We start from the raw sequence: 17,380 nt of genomic DNA, 5'->3' as shown, positions 1-17,380 counted from the left end.
CGTGGGCTTTTGAGGAAGGAGCAGCTTCCACTGTCGGCACCATGCTGGACCTCGTGGTGAAGGACGCAGGATGCTCTGTGCCACGTCGTTAATGCCTCGTCTTCCCAGGGAGTCTCCACGGGCACCCCAGAGCGGCCTGCACCCCCGTCTCCTCCCCTCCCGCCACTCCGGCCAGCGGCAGCCCCGTCCTCCCGGGTCTCTGCTGCATAAGGCGCGTTGCAGGCGGTGGCACCGTTGCAGGCAGCGTCACTGCAGGAGCAGCGCCAGGGGCAGGACGAGCAGCGTTGGCGAGATGGAGACCTCGGCAGCGCCACCGCAGTCTTGGGCATTTTCCTGGAAGATGGGAAAGAAGGCGTCAGCTTGCTTGTGGCCAGGGTGGCCACCGGCAGAGGGAAGGGAGCCCACCCAAGGGAGCCCACCCCCTCGCCTTTGGAAGGGGCAGCAATGCCTGTGGCCAAAAGGAAGGCTCACCAGAGGCAAATGAAGGGACTGGTTTGATGCCTGTGGGCCATGGTGGCCACCCGCAAGCCAAGAAGCCACTCGCCACCTCCAGCTTTTGCCATGCTCTGCCCCGCGCCCTGAAACCCACCCCTCAGCTTCAGAGGCTGCAGCAAGAGCAGTTCCCGCCTGCACGTCCTTCCTGCAGCCCCTTCCAGAGTCCCCTGCCCGTGAGTGGGTCACTGTGCCTGCTCCTGGCCCCGCGGGGCAGGGACGGGCAGCTGGGCTGTCTCACATGCTGTGTGAAGGTGCCCAGACCAAACTCCTGCCAGGCTGGAGAGCTGCCCGGCTGCACCAAGCCCAGGTTGCAAGGGCTGGTTACAGGAATCAGGGCTCTTCCAGCAGGTGAACCCCCCAAAGAAACCCAGCAACCTTCTGATGCCTAAGCTCAAGCCCTTCCCAGGTGTCACTAGGGTGACTGTCCTCCTGCTAGGAAGCCCCCTGGGGAGTCACAGGGCTGTGTCTGGGTCCAGCCAGCGGGATGGGCACACAATACACACAACGCAGGGGTGCAAGAGGAGATGGGTGCGCATGGGTACAGGCATGTCCGTGGTAAAAGCCAGCCGTGTGCTCTCCCTCCCTTCCGCGCTGCCCCAGGGTACCTCAGGGTGAAACGCGTGGCACGTGTCCGGCCGTCGCCTCAGCTTCTGGGACCGCATCCGTTCACACTTCACTGAAGCGTTATGTGCGAGGCTGTTAAGGACACCAGCAGTGCCGGGCAGGGAAAGGGGGACGAGCGCCGCAAAGACCCACTGGGCCCTGATACAAGTCATGTAGGTGTAACAGCCTGGGAGACAGGGAAGGGCTGGTCACCCTGCATGGGCTGGAGACATCTACAAGTGCTAGAAGGTGTCAAGGAATGACAGGCAGCTAAAAGTGGCCAAAATACATGGAGAGGGCTCAGCTTCACAGTGACAAGCTGGACCACATCCCCACCCTTACGAGGCACGAGGGATGAGGACCCAGCAGGGATGAGTAAGGGAAGCACCTGGGAGCAGTGTCGGGGAGCCAGCCCAGCTGCACCCACCCCACCACTGACCCTTTCTTATGGCCCGTCCACCCTCACCCTCGTACAGCTCATCTGACAGCCTGGCCGGTGGAGGCTGGCTTCCTCTTGAGGGGCTGGAAGGCAGAACCGTTACCTCCTCCCCACTGCACTGCAACCCTACATGCTCCATGTCTCTCTCCCCAGCTGTCCCACAAGTCTGGCCATGCCCTGCACCCCCATGGCAATTGGCCTGGGAGCACACTTTCCACCCTAGCAAACATGGGAGATGAAAGGGCCTGTGGAGCCATGCATCCCTGTTGCGCGTGGAAGGATATATTTGACCTCTTTCACATCCAGCAGGACGGGTGGGAAGATGCTGCAGTCACAGACAGCATCCGTGACGAGGAGCAGCAGGTTACTGCTGGCGATCTGCTGCGCCACAAACATCCTGCAAGAAAAGAGCGGGTGGGAGAAAGAACATCGCTCCCACTGCAGCGCCAGAGCAGCAGCCCTGGCATCACCTGTCCCACAGCAAAGAAAGCCAAAGAAAACAGAGCTCATCGGAAACGGGACGTCAGCAGAAAGAGGGAGAGACACAGCGAGCAGCGTACACATGGGGGGGGGGGGGGGGGGGGGGGGAGGTGGCGTTAGCACACCTTTTTTGGCCCCAGGAAGCTCCAAACTGGCTCAGAAGATGTACAGCTCCATGCTAGGCGCAAAAGCCAAAATCAAACCCAAAACCCAACCAACCAAAAATACCAACCAACAACCAGAACCCAACACAAACCCTCCCCCAATGGGGCAGCATGTCACAGCAGATGCCACCTGAGAAGGCCTGGTTTCATCCAGAGCTGTGCCAACGCCCATTCAAGGTATATTTATGTATATGCTTATACAGTGCAAGGATGTATGTACTACGTGGTCCTGCAAGGGGCAGAGTTTTGCTAAATTTCCTGTTACTGGAGTAAGAAATGGAGAATCCCAGTAGCATCACACATTATGTTGGTGTGATGGGTGAAAAATGTACGGCTTCCCTTTGCAGCCATTATTTCACCTGCCCCTTCACCTCCCCGTCGGACAAGCAGACCACGGGAAAGGGCCGGTGACGAGCACAGGCACATGCTGGTGGGGATGGCTCTAGATGTAAGCATTTGCCCAAGGCCATGCACGTGAGGGCTTGCGGGAGCGCTGGAGGTTGTGCAGGGGGCAGAAGGCTTGCGTGGGCAGAGCAGGATGAGGGCAGGCACGTGTTTCGGCTGCGTGACGGGGTTTGTGCATGAGTGCGTGTGCACGTGCGCGTGCGCGGGCAGCTCAGGCGTGTCTCTGCGCTCACGAGGCTGCGTGTGCCTGTGACTGTGGGTTTCCACACCAGCACGTGCACGTCTATGGCACCCCTGGGTGAGCACGGGGAGCGGCAGGGGGTGCGTGTCCAAGCGTACGCATTCCGGTGTCACCACAAGGCGCTGTACGTGTCCGGGCATCTCACCAGCCTGCACCACCCTCCCCTGCTCGATGCCTTGCAGGCATGGCCTGCCCTCTGCCAGCACAGAGGCTGCAGCCACTCCAAGCAAGGCTGAGCTGCCCACTCTGCCGTCCTCCACTGCCTGCTGGCAGGCTGTGGGTGCTGCCACCAGGCAGCGGGTGGCCATACAGCCCCGGCAAAGGGGTCTGCAGGCTGGCCTGGGGCTGCTGGGCATAGGGAAGGCCGGGGACGTCAGGCTCAGTGTGCCTGAGCTGGTGGCAGGGCTGTGACGCTGCAGCCAGTGCGTGGCTCTACGCACTCCCGGTCCTGCGAACCACCTCTCAGCCAAGAGAGAGGGCTTCTGGATTAGAACTACAGATTCGTGGTGGTGTGCCCACGGCACCGACCAACCCGACTGCTCCGGAGGGCCTCCCTGTCTCGCTGGTTATTCATCACCTAGCCCTGCTGCCTTCTAGCCTCCAGGGGTTTCTGTATTCGCTTTTAGAGGCGTTGCATGTCACACACTGCAGTAGGACCATTTCGTTAGTATTCCTGGCTGATGACTGCTTTGGGACCTTTGACAAGCAGATTTTAATCGCGCACAAATTCACTAACCGGGACAGAGGTGCCCCATGCACCAATCTGCAAGCCAACTTTTTGCCCAGGATGGAGCACACAGCCTACCCTCGCTCCACTGGGACTGATCTGGCTTGTGATGGGGAAAGCCTGCATGCCCGAGCAGGCCACTGGCTAACACTCCACAGAGCCTGCGTCAGGGCACGTGCCTCTCCCAAACACCCGCATGAAAGGTGCACAAGACATGCCCCTGGGTTCCAGAGGCTGCAACTACGAAGGAGCGGAGCCGGACGCAGTGGCTGCTGCTGACAGCACTGGTGAGGTGCTGTCTCCAGCAAGGAGGGGTCAGCCTCAGGCTGCTCTGGTGGTGGAAAGCTGTGCAGCAACAGCTTAAGGCACAAACAGGTCAGTTTGGGGCACTCGGCTCCTCTGGATCTGCCCAGAGCTTGTTGCACCTATACAATAGCTTTTTGTCACCAAATCTGCAATCTCTCCTAAAACAATGTTTGGCAAGGCCTGGTTTTTCCTAACGTCGTGCTGACTAGCACAGGTTGTTTTCCTAACCTTTAAGGCTTTCCTGCAGTTGATCCAAGACTGAAGTCAGACTAGGTAGGATCGGGTTTGGGTTTTTTTAAGAGGGATTCTAGTCAGATCTGTGTGGATGCCTGATGTTAGGAAAAGATGGACCAGTGGAAATTCATCCTCCTGTCACCTTTCTGCATGTGATTGCTGAGGGCGCTATGCAACCGCTGAAAACAGCCTCTTTTCTCAATGACTTTTCTGTTATCTTGGACTGTTTTTTCTCTTAAAATGAAAATGGCAAATAAAACGTGGACCATGTTTTGATTTCTTTCAGTTTAACACGTCTTTTTTTCCCCCTCCTTGCCTTTTTTTTTTTTTTATGTAGAAAAACAGAAAAGAGGGAAAATTAAAAAAGGAAAAGAAAAGCTGAAAGCATTGCAGAAAGGAAAATTTTCTAAGGAGAAAACTTTTGCCAGAAATATGAAAAAACAGAAAAAAAGTTCCTTTCTGAAATCTGTGGAATGGAAAGATATATATTTCTCTCTCTCTCTCTATCTCTCTATCTATCTATCTATAAAATTATATATAAAAATGCTCTTTCTCTCATTCTACAGCCACCTCTGCTTATTAACAGATGGTTTTCGTTTTTCTTCTCTTTTATCAAGAAGGGGTAATTTGGTCACTTCACCTCCTCATTGTCCAGTGTGGCTGTTTATCTCTGCTCTGCGGCCAGAGCTGTGGATGCAGTGGTGGCCATGCCATGGGCACTGCGGCAAGTGGCTCTTCTCAGGTTGCTGTCACCACCGATGGGCTCTGCGACAAGGCTCACGTGCCGTCACAGCCCGGGGAGCCCCCAAATGAAAGGGAAGCTGCAATTCTTACTTTTGGCAATCTCCGCACTCGATCAGCCCATTGGTCTCCTTGATGGCCGGCTCGTACACAAAAACGGGGTACTCGGTGTCGCAGGGCTGCAAGGTGTCGTGCTTCTTGTGCTTGTGAGCTGCGATGGTAAGGAGACAAGGTGAGAAATGAAGGGCAGAGGCTCGTATCGGAGCGGTCTGCACTGAGATGGAAGCATTTAAGACTGGCGACGTGGTTTGGAGGAGCAGCCCTGTGTCCCCCCCGTGACAGTGGCCAAGAGCAGGTGCCTACCAGAGAAGAAGGGGAAGGAGATGCTGCAGGAAGCAGCCAGGCAGTGATCCCTGCTCCCACTAGGTGGTGTGGGAAAACCGGCCAATGTGAGAAATGCTCCCGGTATTCCCACTCGCCTTCCCCTAGCAAGCCTGGCCCTGCCCTGTCGAAGGTGCAGCTGTGGGGCTGCAGCGGCCACTGAACCCCGGGGACCCCTGTGGCCAGTTAGGCAGGAGCATTTGGGCTCTGGTACCCTTGTGTTCAAAGGAGGGGGGGATCTACCAAACCAGCAGCATTAATAAATTCCCTCCTGCCTAACCTAGCCCTGGTCCATGCACTGTTTAAAACATTCAAAGCTGCAACTGGGCTGGTCCTCAGTGCCCGAGCTGAGGGACCTGCCCTGGTGAGGACCTTGCGTGTCCATGGTGGAGTTCTCCATCAACCGCTGATCCTTCCTGAGCCCTCAGACATTTCAGAGCGAGCCCACAGCAGGCAATTTGAAGGGCTGAATAGGTGTCACATTAAAAAGAAAACACTGCCAGCAAGCAGATCTGGCCTGAGACCACAGGGAAGCAGATGACGGCTCTCGAGGCCCAGCAGAGGCTCAGCTAAGGCATAGTGCTGGCTCCTGGAGGCAGCCATCCACCGCAGAGGCAGAGAGCAGCTGCTCCATCACTCATCAGTCACACTCTGTGGGACTCCCAAACTAATTTGGGGATGAGGGGGAGCTGAACCGCCTTCCTGAGCCTCCCTCGAGAAGCAAGGGCATCCTTTCTAGGAGTTCAGCAAAGTCTGCTTTGCCTGAAACTACTGCCTTGGGCCCTCTGGCAATTATTTTCTGCAGTTGGAGGTAGCAAAGCCAGCTCCTGCCTCTATAAGACACAGGGGAATGTCGCCGATGGAAATGCAAGGCTTTTGTTGCTAGGGCAGAGGTTGCTGCGGCTCAGCCAACAACAAGTATGAGAAATGGTTTCCACATCAGCTTTGGGGCTGAGCACAGAAGACTTGCTCTGCAGCCCTACACCCACACAGCGGGGGTGGGGGGCTGGGGGGGGGGGGGGGGCGGGGGGAGGAAGGAGAGTCCTTCTGATGTGGAGGATGAACAGCTTATCCCTTGCAGCAGCGGCACTGAAGATTTATAGAAAAATGCAGCAACATGGGTTTTAATCAGTAAATGTATGGTAAGAAGGCACCAAGAGGGCATCCATGATTCTGGTGAGCAATTTGCATCACTGTAAAACCCTCACTGAGGGCTGCAGTCTCCTCTCCCCTGACACTCCTGGAGCACACAGAAAGGCGCAGGCACTACCCCGCGGAGCTTGCCGTCTAAACAACGTGGGTTACGTGAGAGAGAAAAAAAACGGATGATTTTCCCCGATTTTGCTCTCCACCGTGGCGATCCAGAAACACAGGACATCCATTAAAAGCCAGGAACTGCAGCCAGTCATCTCCCCTCTAATGCCTTCCCCAGGTGAATACAATGGTTACTCAAGCACCTCCCTGCAGTACAGAGTCCCCAGCAGTTGTGCCTTGTGCTTTCCTTCTGAACTCTCAAAAAATGTCACTCGCAAGGCAGCATCCTGCTCAAATCCTCCCAGACTGTGGGACCCACCTTTTGGTATCATGGTTAGGTTCATTTTGCACAGATCCAAAAGCACACAGGGCTTGATTTCAGCATGATGCCTTGTTCTGTATTCACGCTGGATTCACACTAAAGTAATCAACTAAACTCGTCGCTTCAGGGTCCGGCAGCAGTTCTGCTGCCAGCCGGGAGCTCCCTGGCTGTGCTCTGTCACCATTCGCCGTCCCTCTGTGCAAACCCCATGCTGTAGAAGCATGGAAAAGCCTCTCCCATTTTTGGTAATGGAGAATGCCTCTGACGAGTACCTGTCAGAGGGACAAACAGTCCTGAGGACATTAGGGACAAGCAGTAGAAGACCCTGTTACTGAAGCAAATTTTCAAGGGCGTAGACCTTTCTGATGAAATACGCAGAATATCCCCCTTTATGCTGTAAGGAGAGAAGCTGCAAATGCTTTCCAGCCCAGCTCCAGGTCTGGTAACTGGCCAGTGAAGTCCCTGATGGACTAAAGGAGTGTGAGGAACAGAGTGGGAGCCCTTTCCTTCAGCCTTCACTCACTGTACTAGTGGCTGGGAAAACAGGTCCAAACTCTGAAACAGGTGGCCAGGCTGTTGTAGTCTGGGTGAAGGACAGACCTTCTTAGGGACATGCTTGTGGTAAGACCATGTGTTAGTCTCTCAGCCATGAACCATCAAAGCTCCATTGTGTTACCCCTGGATTTGCAGCACCGAGTGACTGGGGCTGTCACTGCAGCAGAGCTGTTGGTGAAGGACTATGTTCTTGTTCAGAAGAACAGCTGTGATGATCACAAAGGTGTCCTGATAAAGCTGGGGCACAACTGCTTGCAAGCATTTAGCGTGTTGCTCCTGTCAGGAGTAGCAAAGGGTCCTGACATAGCAGAGACTTCATCCAGGTCCTCATTTTCCCCCTGTCCCCGGTAAAGAATGACATCCTTCACTAGCTCCAGCTTCCTGGTACAGTGGCATCGAAGAGGATGGAGTTAAGGCAATATAAAAACAGTGGTGTAAAGGACAGGGTGCAGGAAGGGGGTGAATGAAACCATTGGCTTGGAAAATATGGGATGGAAGGAGCTTTGAGGCCTCCCAGCCTCAGCCAGTGTTGAATCAGGGCTGTGATACTGTCCTTGGTGGGCTTGGAGAACAAGGCCTCGAGGGGAAAAGTCAACTAAAGAGACTGCATGATCCACACCTGGGATAAACGTAGCCAGCACTGCTCGCTGGCCTGACCTGCACACGTGGGCTAGAGCTGTACCTCAGCTCTGGACACAGGACTAGAGAGGCAACACTTGAGCAGTAATCCTGGGCCGAGCTGTGCCATGGTGCCACTCACAGGAGCAGCCCGTGCATCTGGAGGCAAGCAGTGGGAAGCGCACCAGGTTTAGTCCCTTCAGCGGCACTTTTGCCACTGGCAGTGTGAGCTAAGTCACTCACAGAAGTTGCCTCTCTGTTTGAGTCGTTCATGACCGTCTGCAGTTTGATTTGCTCTGGGTTAACTCCATCACGTGCACCAAGCTGTATTTTTAAACTCTGCTAAATTGGCCCAAGTCCCCTGCACAGACCATCTTAAATCAGTTTCTTGGCACAGTCTAAATGAAAAGAAGCCACTTTAAAATCTCCTAACTTCTGCACAGAGACAAGACCTATGACCGAGATTATGCTTAAGCCTACTGCCGCTTAATTTGCTCGGAAGCAGCGCAGCTGCAGCAGTATTGAGAAGTTCAGAGGAGCCCAGTAGCATGTACATCATCAGCAAAACGCTTGGGCTGAGGCTCTGCAAGCACATGCTGGACATCAAAACGTTATCAGCGCTCTGAGAGTCTGGTGGCTGGGGATTAGTAAACAGTCAGAGGAGCTGATAACAAATTGCAAACTTTATAGCAAAGAGCGAGTTAATTCCAGGCTGTCGTTGCTACCATCTGCACTTACAGAAAGACTTTGTCAGACATTTGGCAACCAATCCTTCTGAGTAGAAAAGACAGCCGCTGTGCCTTGTTATGAACTATACAGCCCAGATTGTGAACTCTTTCCCACCAGCATAAATCACGTACCCTTCAGTGGATTTACTGTGGGACACGAGACAAAATCTGCCACTTGGTTACAAATACAAACCACAGAATTTAATCGATTATCTTGTAAAATATCCTCTGTGTACATTACCATGCAGTCAAAAAGAAACTTTTGTGAGCTACAGAATTCTAGAAATAGTTCTTTCCAGGCTGCATGCCTTGGCTGGAAGTATTTTTGGCTTAATTAAAAGCTTTCAAACCTGTGGCGATGTCCACAAAAGCAGAAACCCCCACAAACACAGAGAGGAATGAGGTGCTGAGAACAGTGAAAAAATCTGTGGAAGCAAACATGTCTTCTCACCACCTCTGAAAAGCAGATTTGCATGATGAGTGCAGTTTGAATACATCATGCCCATATTCCAACAGCAAGTCTCGCCTTCCCAGAAAGCAAGGGAACTTGGGAAGCAGAAATAGGCTCAGCGCTGCAGAGCCAGAGGTGCACAGTCAGGCAAGGGTGAGCATTAGATCCCCAATCATTAATTCCTCCGCACATATCCCTGAATAAATGTGTGCTCAATTTCTCTCTCACAAAATGTCTCCTTCTTTGCATATTTTTTGCACACACCAGCCTTGGCATGCAGTCAAGAAAATGTTAACATCTCTGGCAAAAATCTACAGCCCCTTCTTAAAAACATGTGCAATCCATTTCTTCCAGCCCAAATAGTATTCTTCCACCCTGCTACTAACCCCCCACCCCCCCCTCCCCAACATGGACACTTTTTTTTTTCATCCGTAGACACCCTCTCTTTCTCTTCCTCTTCACACAGTAAGATGCATTCCAACTGTCTCTATTTCTCTATCTCTGTCTCACACATACGTCTTGCTGGGCAGAGAGCAAATCGGCAAATACAAGCTAGATATGGAAGCAGGGAGATGCAAACACAGCCAACAGTCTGGACTGTGTCTTGCCTGTAGGAGTGGATTTATGAACTAGCACATACACTTATCACTTGAACTGCTTGAAAGTAGTTCTGCATTATCCTGGAGCTGGGCTGCGATTCATCAGAAGGAGCTAAGCCATGGGGTGTGGAAAAGAAGACTTAAATTGCCTCTTAATAACTGAAGTCTACAAGACCCGTATAGTTTTTTTTTCTGCAAGAAGGCATGGGTTGGTCTCTAGTTTTGGCATAAAAACTGAAAAGAACAGGGCAGCTAGGAACCAAAGTGAAGGACGTGCCATGGTACACAGGCCATGGTAATGCGTGATGGTGTTATCAGTGCCCGCAGTCCCTGAGGAGGCTGGTGTGTCCCTTCTTTTACTGACTTCTCAGTGACAGACCTTCAATCACCAGCTCAGCCAGCTAAGCGAGCAACAGCATCGCTGGCTTCTTTGCAGTGCAGGGAAATAGAGCCAGGCACTGCTTTGCCCCTGTCACACCTTTCTGCAAGTTCCCCATTGTCCAAAAGGTGGAAAAAGTCTTTCCTAGCCTGGGATTTCTAGATAAATCCTCCTCTTTTCACTGTTAAGTGGTTCTACTTACAGTGATGGAAGACAGCCTTGGCTGGAAAAGTCGCATGACACACACAGACACAGAATGAAGATGGAGCCACGTGACCATTTCACATGATGGCAGCACAACGAAGAGATGAGTTTGCACACAGCAGTCATGGAGGTGATGCAGCAGAGAGATGAAGAAAGCACAAAAGGAAATGGTGGTGAGCAGGGCAGCAGTGAGAACCCCTTTTTCCTTACATCTCCTCAACCAATGACTCAATCAAACTGCAGCCATTTAGCAACCGCAGCAGCTCCCTGCAGGAGCACCAGGTCAGTCTGTCCTCCCAAAAGAGCAGTCCCTCCTGCACTGCCACAAGTACTGCACTTGCTCATCTGACTCTTCCTCACCAATTTCTGTGGGGGGCCACTCCTGTTGTCCTGATGGGTGTTGAGCAGCAGCCAGGGTTGCATAGAGGATAGCTACTACTTCTACCATCATCTCTGGTGATCCTCTTTGGAGGAGGTGAATGGGACCTAAGCAGTACCCAGACATTGGGCTGGTTCTCTGACTAGAAGGAAATTTTGCTTTCTAAAGCTGACTGTTTCCCTATTACACCAGGAGAGTTCAGTGCAGAAGACACAGCCACACAGTTAGCAGGGAAGGTACCACTGTCTCCACTAAAAGCACCATTAGTGCTGAATAATTAGTGAGGATGTAATAATGGCACCTACATGGCTATGCAGAGCACTCTTCACCTTTCCTTTTGGGTCACCCCAGAGCAATTAACATCCCCCCTGCCTGCAGGGGCAGGGATGGGACCACAGAGACTCCCAGGATGTTTTTAGCAGGCAGCACTGTAGCTGCAAGGCAGTCACTGGATTTCAACCCAGATGTACCCCTCTGCGGCACTCTGATGTGCAATACTATGTGCCATCATCTTCTCTCTTCCAGAGGGGGTCCAGTGGGCAAGTGAAGACCCTGATTGTGTTATTGAACCCTACAAGTTTCTGGCTAGCTTCCTGGGACCCCTGCTAGCCTCCGGAGAGCCTCCTGCTCCAGCACTGCTCTGTCCTGTCCTGTCCTGTAGGCCAACCTCAGGAATGACTGGAAGGGACTCTTCCCAACCAAAGGGCTTTGCAGCTGATGGTCTTTCTCATCCCACTGCACATAGGGTGGGGGTCCTCAGAAAGAAGAGCCTCCCCCCACCCCAGCAATCACCCTGAGGAAAGCGAGCAGTGTGCTCCAAGCCACACATGCCTCACCCTGACCAGTCTGGTACTGTGGCAGCTCGAAATGGGGGTGAAAATGGGAGGAAGCGGGGTGGTGGTGGGACCTGGAAACTGTATTCCAGTGCCTGTGGAGGGAGAGGTGGTGAGGCAGATGGCAGGCTCCTCGCATGAGGCCAGGCTTCCCCATACAGCTTCTTCTGCCACCAGTGGCTGTAACACTCACGTGCTATGGGGCGGCTGGACTGTTGTGTACTTACCATCTGCCAAGTTGTCTGAGTGCCAGAAGCTACTCATGTTAAACTCCAAAAGGAAGCTGTCAAAAGAGCAAGAACAGAGGATGCTTTTTCAGCAGCCTGGAAGGATGCAGGTGTCAGGGAGATGGCCCCGTTGCCCAGCGAGTATCAGTTCTAAAATGTTTACTACGAATTTGCTGGCAGTGGAAGTCTGAGATATTTTTTTTTAAATTCTTTTTTTTTTTCATCTCCACATGATAGAGTGTAGCTCTGCATCATGGGATCTGTTCTGTGGAATATCTCAATGGGCTTTTTCCTGAAGCAGATACTGTGCAGGGGCCTTGCCAGAGAAGGAAGGAATGAGTACAAGCAGCTCCTGAGACTGGGAGTGGATTCAGTCACCATGAGACCCACCTGAGGAGCTGGCACGGATGGCCATCAGGGAGCCCGTTCTCTCGCTGCTCAGAGGTAGCTGAATGTCACTTTGAACTATTCTGTACCAATACGCTCAAGCCCTTGGAGCTCGATCTTTTCCACACCTCCTCTTTTGCACACCCAGCAAGCTGAGCAGCGGCACTTTCATCTGAATTTGAGCTTGAACTCCGATTCCCCCCAGCAGTTTGAGGTGAGCCGCGATCCAGAGCTTGATTCAAGGCCTCCCCTCTCTCCTCCCTTGCCTGTCACTCAGACCTGAGCTCCCTGGCTTCCTTCCTTCAGCCTTCACCCCCCCTGCGAAATGAAGGTGTGCATTTGCTCATTACGGGCAAAGGAGACAGGCAAGAGGACTCGGCATCAAGGATCTGCACAGGGCCCCGGGAGACCTGAGTCCTATTTCTGACTTTGCCACTCTGTACTGAGTGACTTCAGGTAAATCCCAGACCCACTCCGGGCCTCTGCCTCTCAAAATGGGAATGGTAATAGCTTTCTGTCTCCCAGGAGCAAGGCGCTGAGCTGAATGTCAGGAGTAGGCTGAGAGCGATGCCCTACGTGGGGGCTTCCGCCTGCAGCTTTTTCAGCTCTCGCCCCCATTGGTCTGAGCCTCCCAAACACCCCCCATCTTTTGGTACTCACATGAGGAAATCACTTATCAGCCATTTCACTGCAGCTAGAAAGGCATAAATTGGCTGGAGAACAAAAGAAGAAATGAGAAATACCATAAGAACCTGGCCAGAGAGTTTATAATTGTTATGCAGGACCCCACGTTTCAGACCAGTTCCCTCCACTGATCAGAGCTCTTGAAGACAGGCTGGAAATTCAAGGTCTGGGCATCACTGGAAAACGTTCAAAATACATCAGAAGCCAGCAGAGCTGCCTTGCTCCTAATAATATCTTCTCACCCCCTCCCCGTCAGGGTCAGGGAGTTTATCACAAATGTATGAAGGACTTTGAAGATGTAATTGCTTGATGATTTCTCTCCAGTATGGATGACCTTGAGAGCTCAGAGCAGGAGAGGAACACAGCTAAATGGGACACCATCAGTTTAGGATGCTTTTATGTTCTGATAACAAGTGGTGTTTCTGGGACAAGTGACAGCATTGCCCAGGATTTAGTATTATCTGCCATTGATTGATTATGCTTAACTGTGCTTTCATCCAGCTTTTCCTCAAGATGGCACGACTTCTATCATCTTCCTGCTTTTCAGCTACAAATTGGAAATCCTGTATTGTCCCAGGGACAATTCATCTGCAGAGGATCCTGCTGTTTCTTTTCTTCTTGGTAACCATGTCTAATTTTCATCTCTCCCTCTCATAATCACTGCCGCATCCTCAAACCCGAAACAGATGCAGCAGTCACAGGACACAAGATAATGCTCCATTACTGATAACTGACTTATCTTCAGCCAAAATAAGTCATCAAATAGTAAAATGTATAGATGACTGGGACTTTGACTGATTTTTATGTATGTATATGAAAAGTGGACTTTTCTTGATTTCTTCCTTTTCAAGCGTTTTGCTGAGCAGTGAAAAGGAGAGATGAAGGCTGAATGCTCACCCTTTTCTCATCTTTCCAATTCACCTCAGTTTTGGCAGCTCATGTTTTGTGACATTTCTTTCAGTAATCAGAATCAGGGGATATGATCAAGCAAATACTTTCACTGCAATCACAATATTTTATCTATCCACTTAAGTATAGCCATTGCAAAATGGACATGTTGTTAAAAATGTAACATGTTGTTAAAAAGTAATACCTTGTTGAGAATTTTTTTACTGGAAAAAAATTACGATGTCATGTTGTAAGAAGTACTTCCAGCACACCACATTTTAAAGTATCAAAAAACCCGATCATAACAGTAATAAACACATCCCTGTTTAGAGATTCTTCAATTAGTTTGAAGTGGCCTGAGCATTGAGTAAGTACTTAGTTCTGCCTGTTTCCTGAGGTCACCTTAGTAAAGGGAGAGTGGGATTAGATTATTAGGTTGTATCAGCTTAAAGAGAGGTTGCATTTGGGTACTGGCAAAACGATTCACTCTGATAGCTTGTTCCCTGGGCTATCAGCACTTTTTGGCAGCTTTAACCCCTCTCTCTGTTGCTCCAAGCCCACTCACGCTTCCCTGAAAGACTGACAGCTTTCTCCCAGATGCTCTGTTCCCTGTCAGTGCAACTCTCCTTTTTGAGCTGCTGAGTAAAACCATGGCCTGTAAAAGCATTTCTGTCCATTTCAGCTGCTAGCTGGTTCCTTGGCTTTTAGGAGAAGACTGACATTGTCAGGTTCCTGTCCTTTCCTTCGTCCTTCCAGTTTTCAGTGAGATCCTACATGCCAATAGAAAGCCAAATTGGAAACCACTGTCAGTGGCCATCACTGCCTCAGAAATGTGCCTTAGAATGAGTCTGGACATTCCCATCACTTGAAAGCAAACATCTACTAAACTCTTTTGGGGAACGTGCTACATCAAGGGGTTGGAGATGTCCTAGGAGAAAGCCTCCGCAGCCAAGCCCAGAGAGGGCCGCATGCCGAAAGATACGTACGCTGAGCAGAGGCCGGGCCCCGCTGTGGTGGTGGTAGGGTACTTTGCACATTGCTTGGTAATCATACATGGTCACCCTACAATCAAAAAAAACAAGCAAGCAGTCAAAAGCAAGCAATGCAACCGCCTATGGGACACACACGGCAGCTTCTTCTGAAAAATTTCCTGTATGGACGAACTAAAGCAGTGGCCTGCTTACACGTGTCTTTGCTGTTTGGCCAGTGCAGGATCTTGCAAAGCGAGAAATACAGGCTCTGGATTAATGTAACTGGGTCAGTACAGGAGGAAATTTCAGATGGTGAGTAAAGTGGGCTGTGAAGCAGGAGAACTATTATTGTAACTACCTCAGGTCCCCCTAGTTCCTGTTTTCATGCCACTGAAACTCTGAACTCTCTTTTGACATGGGCTGGGGGAGTGGAGTGAGACGAACAGAGATATTTTTAGGAGAGAGAGAAAAATGTGCTCAGCCATCTTCAACACCACATCTGGGTGGCTCTCAGACAACTGCTCATAGAAAGGCTTTCCAGGTGGAAGGAGGAACCGAAGCACTTTATGCCCAAAATGTCAAGAAGTGTTTCCTATAGCATCTTGCCCTGGAAAAGACAGAGGGGCAGCTGCTTTCTGGCCACATGGAGGTTGGGAGTTACTGTCTCTTGCAGTGCTTTGCAGCAGGTGGAACAGCGGGAGACGAGGAGAAACAGGGTGTGTGGTGACAATGGCTGAGCGAGTCAGGGGAGGCGGCAGGTGGCTAAAGGAGCTCTTGTATCAAAATAAGAGAGTCACATGCATCAGCATGTGAATTTTCTCCTGCTCAAGTGCTGCTTATGTGTACCAATATGCTCTGACCCACACACCAGCTGAAGAAAGAGAAGTACAGCACAGAAAGCCCCCACTTACCGCCTGAACATGCCCATGTTTAGCAGCTGGGTCATTACTGAGCCATCCACTGCACCAAAAAATTTTCCAGTCTGCAAACACAAGAAAGGATAAAAACAGAATAAACTGTCAACAGTAAAATTTCCAAATGCTCAATGGGTCGATGATGATCTTGAAGGTCTCTTCCAACCGAAACTGTTCTATGATTCCATGATGGCTCTAGCCAATCCAGTCTGTCTGGAGGCCTACTACACATAACGTGTATTTTATAAAGAGGTAACACTGAGCTTTGTCCTTTGTCTGGTTGGAAAGCTTGAGGGAGGACTTCTCCCATCACCAGCTGGGCATCCTGCACTGTTCCTACTGCACTTGGAAATCATTTAGCCCACGTAAGTCCCTGCAGCTTGTGACAGAAAAAGGCAGACTCTCAAGCTGCAGAGACCCAGGCACATGGCTTGCCTGGGAGCCTAGGCTCTCCTGTGGGTTATTTTGAATCCACGTTCTCCGAATCTGCATGCCTGAGTCTCTTCCACTTGAGCCTCTCTGCTAGCCCGCGGGCGCAGTGGCTTCGTAAACCTCTGCTCTCCTGCTGCCCCGGGCAAACTGACCCACCATGCGTAAGTGTGCCATACAGATTTATTTAGGTAGCAAATGCAATTTTACAACTCACTGCTGTGCAAGTTCCAGTAACCCAAACAACACAGCACAAACCAATCCAGCCCTTTAGCTTACACACTATGCACTGGCACAGACAGAGCTGTCACACAGGCTCCACCCTAGCAAAAGCTGCATTTTGGGGGCAATAATCCCCAATCCCACTTGCATGCCTGGATTAAAAGCAAAGCCTGTGGCCCTCTGGTTCCATTTACGTTTTGAAGTCAATAACCTCAAACACAGTCCCAATGCCAAATCTGGGAGCCACTGCTTTAAAGACTTCTTCAAACAAACAACAGTTCTGGCTTTCCTGATTACTAGACCATGACAAATCTATTGCAAAAATGCTTCAAATCTGCCAAGACCACTGCTTTGTTTGCAAGCAAGTAAATAAAAATACTCGTAAATAATAAAAGCATAGATATGACCTGTCCTCCATCTATTTTCCTGGCTCATGGGTCTTGACACAGTAAATAGCTCCCACATGTTACAGAAGCGTTCACACAGTTTGAAGGGACATTTTACTTTTCCACTGATAGGCTAGCAGTCATTTAGCACGTATTAGCAGATGACAGATGACTTCATTTATTTGAGTGGGGCATTTCCACTGAAAAAAACCCAAACCCTTAGGCAGATTTACCTAAGATCATACAGTAATCATCTAACAGTAGTGTTATATGGTTATGAGCCTCTTCCCGACAGGCTTTGGAAGGCGTTTCACTGTATAAATCGGTACGTAACATCAACTCTCCTTCGAGCATTTCAGCTGTAATCGTCTCAGACAGAGTCAAATGTGTCTGAGCAAGTACTAACTTTTTTCACCTCCCTCGCTCTTTCAATCTGATTAGGGTGGTAGGGAGGCCAGCTGCTTCCATTTAATACCAGTCTGCAGCCCCAGCAGGAGCCAGAGCAGTGGGATTTAACGCAGTGCAAGCTGCAGCCAGTGTGGCAAGGGCAGGGGGTCACTGCAGGACTGTAAATCGGCCCTGCCCTGTCCAGACATGCTGATGCCTGACTGGATTTCTCCAGGTAGGATGCTGTCCCCATAGGTACAAGAATGAGGAGCTACTAGTGTAATGGAGAGAATTTAGGGAATGTGTTCAGAAAAGCATCAGCAAACTGGCCTTCAACACTGAATCAG

General features: G+C 50.9%; 1 protein-coding gene and 1 pseudogene across 1 annotated transcript in view; one reads left to right on the top strand and one right to left on the bottom strand.

Annotated features, from left to right (window-relative positions):
- Positions 1-246: 246 nt before the first annotated feature.
- Positions 247-17,380, bottom strand: part of CACNA2D4 (calcium voltage-gated channel auxiliary subunit alpha2delta 4) — a 130,646-nt gene continuing 113,512 nt past the window's right edge. Inside the window, exons 30-38 of the mRNA XM_086461267.1 lie at positions 15,607-15,677; positions 14,711-14,786; positions 12,813-12,865; positions 11,766-11,821; positions 10,325-10,345; positions 4,929-5,046; positions 1,822-1,934; positions 1,101-1,183; positions 247-333 (exon numbers count right to left, since the gene is read on the bottom strand). Of these exons, the coding sequence (XP_086317393.1) occupies positions 247-333; positions 1,101-1,183; positions 1,822-1,934; positions 4,929-5,046; positions 10,325-10,345; positions 11,766-11,821; positions 12,813-12,865; positions 14,711-14,786; positions 15,607-15,677 (678 nt within the window). The remainder of the gene's footprint in view (positions 334-1,100; positions 1,184-1,821; positions 1,935-4,928; positions 5,047-10,324; positions 10,346-11,765; positions 11,822-12,812; positions 12,866-14,710; positions 14,787-15,606; positions 15,678-17,380) is intronic.
- Positions 7,441-9,777, top strand: LOC104350748 (uncharacterized; annotated as a pseudogene).

The sequence above is a fragment of the Leptosomus discolor genome, chromosome 1 (assembly GCF_034619465.1).
Source record: "Leptosomus discolor isolate bLepDis1 chromosome 1, bLepDis1.hap2, whole genome shotgun sequence".
NCBI lineage: Eukaryota > Metazoa > Chordata > Aves > Leptosomiformes > Leptosomidae > Leptosomus > Leptosomus discolor.
The sequence above is the reverse complement of the archived record's forward strand: the minus strand, read 5'-3'. Positions and strand labels throughout refer to the sequence as shown.